Source organism: Pteronotus mesoamericanus, unplaced genomic scaffold (genome assembly GCF_021234165.1).
Source record: "Pteronotus mesoamericanus isolate MK-2021 breed Mesoamerican mustached bat unplaced genomic scaffold, CSHL_Meso_final contig_94, whole genome shotgun sequence".
Taxonomy (NCBI): domain Eukaryota; kingdom Metazoa; phylum Chordata; class Mammalia; order Chiroptera; family Mormoopidae; genus Pteronotus; species Pteronotus mesoamericanus.
In genome coordinates, this window is record NW_026555285.1 from 46,619,401 (window position 1) to 46,627,222 (window position 7,822).

General features: G+C 47.6%; 1 protein-coding gene across 2 annotated transcripts in view; it reads left to right on the plus strand.

The window, feature by feature from the left end:
* Positions 1-7,076, plus strand: part of WDFY2 (WD repeat and FYVE domain containing 2) — a 124,438-nt gene extending 117,362 nt beyond the window's left edge. The window contains exons 9-12 of one of the 2 annotated variants that reach the window (XM_054586497.1): positions 2,144-2,245; positions 3,108-3,238; positions 4,952-5,060; positions 6,340-7,076. In XM_054586497.1, coding sequence (XP_054442472.1) covers positions 2,144-2,245; positions 3,108-3,238; positions 4,952-5,060; positions 6,340-6,369 — 372 coding nt within the window. In that variant the 3' untranslated portion in view covers positions 6,370-7,076. The remainder of the gene's footprint in view (positions 1-2,143; positions 2,246-3,107; positions 3,239-4,951; positions 5,061-6,339) is intronic. The other variant, XM_054586498.1, reaches the window with a different exon arrangement.
* The last annotated feature ends 746 nt before the right edge of the window (positions 7,077-7,822 follow it).

Consider the following 7,822-nt stretch of genomic DNA (forward strand, 5'->3'; position numbering starts at 1 on the left):
GGCACTGGCCGAGGGGTTTGACCTCGTAGGGTGACCCGGGGCGCCGAGTGGGCAGAGGAGATGGTTCCCTCCCTTCTCGGCAAGTGTCCTGTCAACGGCGGTCCCCTGAGACTTACCCGGGAGCCGCTCCCGGCCGCGGCCCTGCCCTGCAGCCCCGGCGGACTTTCCTCCGAGGCGGCCATGAAACGCCGTCTGTGAATCGTCGTCTGTGAATCGTCGCAGGAGTTGCAGGGCGGGGCCCTAGTGCTGGACCCTGGGCAGGGGGCGTTCCCGTTGCCGTCGGACGCTCTCGGAGAAGAGTTTGTGGGAGGCCGTGGCGGTGCGGAGAGGTGGACGGGCCGGAACGCGCTCGGGCCTGGGTCGGCGGCGGCGTCTGGGCGCTCGGGAGCGGCAGTGTGCAGGCGCGGAGGGCTGCAGGCGAGGCCTGTGGGCTAATGAAACCCATTTTTTTCCAAGTATATGTAATAAATGTTCTTTGTAGAAAAGGTACAGAGTGCTCATTAAGGAGTAGAATGCGAGCTACGCATGATGCCCAGAAATGTCACCCTTAACAGGCTGGCAAGTATCCCTCCCTACGTACACCCATATGGAAGATTTTTTTTTTTTTTGACAAAAATGGAATCATATTACACATCACATGGTGATTTTTTTTTTCCTTTTCCTGATCCTTCCTCCCAGGTCCCCCCTCATTCATAGGCACCCCCTATGGTGCATTTGATACATGTCCTAAACACACATGTAACATTACACGCATGTAACTTGCCTTGTAACATTAAAAAAAGTGCGTGTGTGCACGTGTGTGTGTTAGAAGTTTCTGATAAATCTTCCTGCATCAGAACTGTTGTGAAAAACCAGAACATAGATGTACCTTTCAGGGATAAAATGTTGTCTTTAGCTGAAAACTTTGTATTATTTCATTAAATCTGTCTTTGACTAGAACATGAAGCAAATGAAAGCTTACTTCTTTTGTTCAGTTTTAATAAGATAAATAAACTAAGAATTAGAGCTCTTAAAATGTCACCTCTTTACTTTTCTTCCTGAGAGCATGTTTAGTTTTGGGTTTACTTCTGCTTGAAGGTAGGAGAAGAAGCTAAATCCCTAAACCTGTTCCTTAATAGGTTTTCCTCCGAACAGGATTGCAGAACAAGGCCTTCCAGGCCTTTGGTACCTGCTACTTGTCAGTTGGGTTTCAGAGGGGAAGCGGGCAGGCTCTTGTTGACCACAGTTCACAAGCTTGCTTGACCTCAGGCCTCTAATTTGAGAGTAAGAGTCAACTTGGAGTTCCCCAGAATTCGCTTTTGGGAAGCGCTGGGATTGGGGTTCTTTTTCAGGGTTCCTGGGTCTGGCGACAGACACGTGGAAAGGGGTCGGCACCTCTGCCAGGTGATGGATTTACAGAGATGAACGCGGAATTCTAGAAGCAAAAGTAGAGCAAATATGCGTCATCTGTAGAGATTTGCTATAGATTTAAGCCTAACACAGCTTTTAAATCTGTTTGACATAGTTTAAAGTACTCGTGGTGGGGCTGGGAAATAGTGAATAAAGTCAGAAGACGGTGTGACCCGTGAGGCAAGGAGCAGAGACTCAGACGCTGCTGGGCCCTGCCACAAGTAGGCAGTGGACAGGTGGCATCGCTGAGCACCCGCTGTGGTCAGGTTCTGTCCCTCCAACAAGGGTGGCTGTGCGTATGCGTAATGTGCAGTTAGACACAGCTGTACACAAGCAGAGCATAGTTGCATATGAGCACAGAACATGAGATACGTCCTAAGTCCTCGATGTGGCTGCCAAGACTGCTGACAATGCCGCGGCTCTCCCGGAACACGCCTGAACCGCCGCCTGGGTCTGAGCGCCCTCAGGACTCTGGGTTTGTTTTCAGGTCTTTGCTCTTGCACTTAATTTATTAGTGACGATATTTTCGTGTTTAACCTTCCATGATGATTCTCCATGAGATTCTTTTTATTTATTGCAACCTCCCCAGGGCCTGACTCACAATAGACATCAGGGGGTATATTTTAAATGGTTGAGAAATTGTGCTTCTATTTCTTATAAACGTTATCCCGACTCTGTAAGTTTCGTCGGTGTCACTGGCTCTGTTGTCCTCCCTGCTTCTCACTGTGACCTGTCGTGTACTTTCTTTGACAAGACCCCTGAGTGGTTGGACAGCGATTCCTGCCAAAAGTGCGACCAGCCTTTCTTCTGGAACTTCAAACAAATGTGGGACAGCAGGAAAATTGGCCTAAGACAGGTGGGCGATGCGGCACGTCCTTAAATGGTAATGGTGTGGCGGTAGCTTCACCTTGTGGTCTTAGAAGAAATAGGGGCAAATTATTATCAGGGAGTTGCTTTGTGACTGCACAATAATTTATTCCCATTTTCTACCATAGCTCCTTCCTACTGGATTCACTTTTGGTAGTAACTTGTCCCCAGTACCTAGTTCAGGGATTGACTTTGGAATTCTAGTGGCATCTATTGAGATACACCTTAAAGTTAGCAGGATTGTGCTTATTGGCTCCTGTTGGTCCCAAAGCATGCAGCTGTAGAATGGGTTCCTTCTTCTTCTTAATAATTTTACTTGGTCTCCTTCTGTCTTAGTTCTGGTTACTGAGATCTACTTATAATACAGCATTTGCAGTCTGATTCCATGGTTGGGATGGCTCCTCCCTTAGGAAGCCACATGCTCGTGTTATCGCTCACCCAGGTTGAGCGTGGCCAGAGCAGAGACAAGTTGATTCAGGGTTCGCTCATGTCCTACCTTCTCAGGCAGCCAAATGTTTAGAGATGGCACTTCCTCGTTGCCCCCAGCTCCAAGATAGCCTGGCTGCTGGATGGTTCCTCTAGAGTTCATAGCGATGACAACCAGAGAGGACCAAGAATGGGGGAAGAGGGCAGCGGGGAGGTGGCACCCAGACGTGCTTCCCAGCAGTCCTCATTCTGAATAAATAGAGTGCAGAAGGAGACCACACCTGGTGTGTTCCTTTCTGGTGTCTGCCGCGGTCTTGCTTTGCACACTCACCTGAAAGCTGGTGATCACTCCCGAGCACTCCCGAGTCCGCCCAGGGAGGCGGAGCAGGGCCTCCGTGACGCGCATGTGTTCTCTGTCCCTCCAGCACCACTGCCGCAAGTGCGGGAAGGCCGTCTGCGGCAAGTGCAGCTCCAAGCGCTCCTCCATCCCTCTGATGGGCTTCGAGTTTGAAGTGAGGGTCTGCGACAGCTGCCACGAGGCCATCACCGATGAAGAGTAAGTTCCAGCGGTCTGCAGGGCTGGCGAGGGTAAGGAGGTGCGATTGGCCGGCTGCGCCCGGCACCGCAGCCAGGACCGTGTGCCCTGGTTCCTTCTGGTTTAGAGTATAGGTCATAGCAAGTGTGTTCTCTTGGGGCAGAGGAGAGGAGAGAGTACTCACAAAGAACGCCCCTCTGTGCCCCTCTCAGCCCCAGGGATCTGTGCGTTGCAAACAGATGTTTTCCAAGCAGAGCCTTCTGTCTACTCGCCTCCTTGGGAGGTACCCAGGAGTTCAGGAGCCTGGGGCGCACTCTCTAGCCCAGGCTGGTCTCTTCTGCAGGAGCTGGTCAGTCCCCAGGCCCCGGAGGTCTCATTCTCCAGGAGGAGCTAAGCCACTGCCTAAGAAGTAGACACAGCCAGTTGCCCGGCTGGTCGGTCTTGCTGGTCAGCTCGGCCCAGAAACTCAAGACCTTGGGTTACTGTGTCTCAGTGTGGTTAGTGGGCGGGGCCAGTCTGTGCTGTCTTTTTAGTGTCAGCTGGCTGAATACCGCCCCACAGGCAAACAGAATGCTCTGCGGCAGGTTTCCTTTTTTACAGAATTACAGCAGCATTTCTTAGGGAAATGGCTGCCTAATTCTCCCTCCCCACATCCCTCCGGCACCTTGTTTATAGTAAGAGACTTTAAGTACCAGGTAGGTGTCTTAAAAGCTGCATGTAAATAGTAACATTTAAAATGCACCAAAGTTAAAAAAAAATTTTCAAGTAAAAGAAATGTACCAGAGTAAATCAGCATGTAAAGAGAATTCTTGGCAAATTAATAAAACAAAGCATTCTTTTACACATAGCCTTAATTTACATGATTTTGATTATTATTTATCAATATCAAATATAAATTAAGATGCCCTTCCATAAGGATTTCTGTTCACTGATTATTTTCCACTCATTATACATGATGAGATTAATATGAGGTCTTCTCGTTAAGTTAGGGAGCTGTGTGTAATCTCAAAGATACTCCAGTTTAATTCTTTATTTTATACAGAAAGACACAGACCCAGAGGATCTAACTAAGGGATTGCAAACTAAACCTAAATCTTTAACTCTAAATGTTTTAAAGTAACCAGTTTTAGGATGCTGAAGATCTCTTCCCCAGAGGTCGCTATAGATAAAAAAAAGAAACAGTCGTGTTCCAACAACCCGCTGCAGAGGGGCGGGCCCCTTGACACAGGATTAGAGAAAAGCTGTCCCCTTCACCAGGTTCCTGTCCCCTCTCTTCTCTGCAGAGGCGCTTTCATTGCCTTCAGAGCACCAGGGCAGCTGGCAGGCCTTCTTACTGGAAACCGCAGAGATTAAAAAGTAGAACGTAGTGTTTGGAAGACTATTTTAACAGCAAGTCCTTCTGAGATCAAACTTAGCCAAAACACTCTGGCGGCCGTGGTTAATTTGTAAAAAACACAGAGATTTTCATAGACTCCACTAGAGCAACAAATAATCTATGAGAGACTTTTGAAAATGTCATCATCTCTTTCTTATTTTGGAAAATACAAGAATCTTCTACTTTAAAAAAAGAAAAATCATGCCAGGTCACTAGGGAATGAAGGTAAATGCTTCTCCACTGAAGCAGTTTCAGCCATTTAGCTCAACATCAGAGTATCAGAGTTCAGCATCACCCCAAATAGTTTCTGTTCCTGTGTCATGGCTTTTCACTCTGGAAACTTTCTCTGCTCCTTGCAGGCGCGCGCCCACAGCTACCTTCCACGACAGCAAACACAGCATTGTGCATGTGCATTTTGATGCAACCAGAGGATGGTTACTGACTTCAGGAACTGACAAGGTTATTAAGGTAGGGTGCTGTCTTATTTTAGGGCCTTTCCCAGGGTGTGACTGTACATTCAGGAGCACCAAGGCTGTGTGAAACCTGCTCGGAAGGCTACCCTTGGCAGCTGGCGTGTTTGAGAACCTGTTTCATACAAAGCCCATGCTGGGCACTGTCTGTGCACACTGAAATAAGACACGGCTCTTGCCAGCAAGGAACAGCTAGTCTGTTGAGATGTACTTTTTTCTTTTTTTACTTTTTTTATGGATTGATTTTAGAGAGAGAGAGAGAGAAGAAGGGGGAGAGAGAGAAACATCAGTTTGTTGTTCCACTAATTTATGCATTCATTGGTTGCTTCTTGTATGAGTCCTGACCAGGGATCGAACCTGCAACTTCGGTGTGTGGGGATGGCACTCTAACCTATTGAGCTGCCTGGCCAGGGCTCATTGGAACATACTCTTAAAAAGACAGTTAATAATAGGTCACAGAGGCAGCGGCCAACAGAGCGATACAGACAAGAATTACTCTAAGAGTTCGCTCGAGAGTGACGATGCTGTTGGAGGCGGCTTCCTGAAGGAGGGCGATTTAGATGAGCCCGGAATGATGGCAGGACTCGAATGAGCCAGCACGTAAAGGACAAGATCTTTCCCCCGTTAGGTCAGGTAACCCGCAAGCACCCCTCCAGGGCCTGCCTCGAGGAGGCCTGTGGCAGACCGCCGGCCCCGGTGCCAGAGCGGAGCTCCAGGGCAGGGGGGCCCCGCGTCCTTCCCTGAAAGACAGGCCGGCGCAGGCCTGCCCAGCGCACTGAGCGCTGCTTCCCCGCCCGCTCTGGTCGATTCTTAGAGGCGGCAGCAGGATACAGTGGTCAAAGGAACCCGCTTTGGAAGCTGCCCGGCCTCTGTGCCTTTGAGTAAGTGAATTCTGGGAGCCTCAGCTGCTTTATTCCTGAAAAAGAGGCGCCTGGTAGAACTGCTTGGGAGAGAAAATGAGCTAAGATGCAGAAAAGCACATCCAGGTACCCGTTTGGTGCCTTCTGCGTCTTAGTTCCCTTCCCCCTTTGGCGACTCTAATCTGCTTTTGATCTCCATTTGCTCCATTAAAATTCCCAGTGGCCGAAGTCATGCTGTTGAGGTTTCTGTTGTACCTTTTAAAGGAAAATACTGTTTTAAAGTTTTTAGAATCATGTTAGCGATAGAACTTAGTTGCTCGTCCACTTAAAAAACTCAGTTGAATGTGATGATGAGGACGGTTATCCTGAGCACCATTTAACTTTAGTTCATTGTTCGCACTCTTTTCCTCTCCCCAGCTGTGGGATATGACCCCCGTAGTGTCTTGATGACACCCCCAGGCACCCAAGAGGCCGTGTTTACTCAAGAGGCGACTGTTCTAAGCCCGGCCGGGACTGGGACTGGGAAGCAGACGAGTGAGGAGACAGAAGCCCCGGAAGCGAGCTGAGTTTGCGTATTGCTAGCGCACACAGTGGTGAATGAACACGTGGAGGGGACTCTTTCGATTTACACAATTTAAAAGAAGATATTTTTTTAACAAATGGTTTATACAGCCTGGCTGTGCTGCATTGTTTTGAGTATACTGAAAACTCTTTATGGGAGCGTTTCATTTTTATATTTTTCAAAACTTCATTTTGGTTGTTGCTTTGTGTTTCCGAGAAATGAGGGAAGTATGTGTTCAGGGCGTTTTTGGTCATCACAAAACAGCATCCACGTTTTTCCCCAGGCACGGACCCTGTGGTCTGCAGCTCTGTCCCCTGTGTGTCTGTCCGCCCTCCCCTTCGTCTGCTTTCCACCCAAGTGCATGTATTTACAGTTTATTTGCAGCATTGCTGCTTCCGTAGAAATCCTCTTCAACTGAGAGACTGGAAAAACCACTCGTGTGGGCTTACAACTGACTCCATAAATCACCTGCAGAATGGTCTGTGATGTCTGACTTACTCGTGTTCTTCTGGAGTAGAAATGACCTGGTGTTTCTGCCTCAGTTTCTTCTGTCTTCCCCACACACACACACATTAAAAAATGCTATGAGAAAGTTGTTCCCATCTGTTGTCATTACAGAGGTCGATTATCCCAACTCAGAGCTTCAACAGTCATTTCTAAGCTGGAGCCTTCTCAGCCTTCGCGTTTTGGTTTTATTGACACAGCTCTCCCTCACTCATGTGAAAAACAAAATGAAAAAACAAAACCCTGTGTCCTTCAAAGTTTTCTTTATTTAACGTTTTTAATTTTAAAAGTTAATTTTTTAATTAAATTTTTTTAATATTTTGGTTTTTAATTTTAAAAAAAAATTTTAAAATCGATTTGAGAGGGGGAGAGAGAGAAAGACCTCGATTTGTTGTTCTACTAATTTATGCGTTCATTGTTTGATTCTTGGATGTGCCCTGACCAGAGGTCAGACCGCAACCTGGGCCTATCAGAATGACCCTCTAACTAACTGAGCCACCCGGCCAGGGCAAAAAAAGTGTTTTAAGAGGTGTTTTTCTGGGCGACCTCACCTCTGACTTGAACACGTTCATTACTGTGAGATTGCATCCTCCCTATTCCTCCCCGTCTGTGTTTTCTTTCCTTAAAAACCAGAACTCTTCACGCGCTCATATCCTAAAACTTTGTGATCTGAGACATAAAAGGTACTACTAAGTCCTACAACTCATGATGCGTTCTTGTTGGAAATGTGAAAAAAGGACTTTAGAAAGTCCGCCTGAAGAACTCTCCTTTAAAGGAATCCAATCAAATTGGATACAGTGAAACATTCTTACGTTGTAATGACTGAACCCTGGA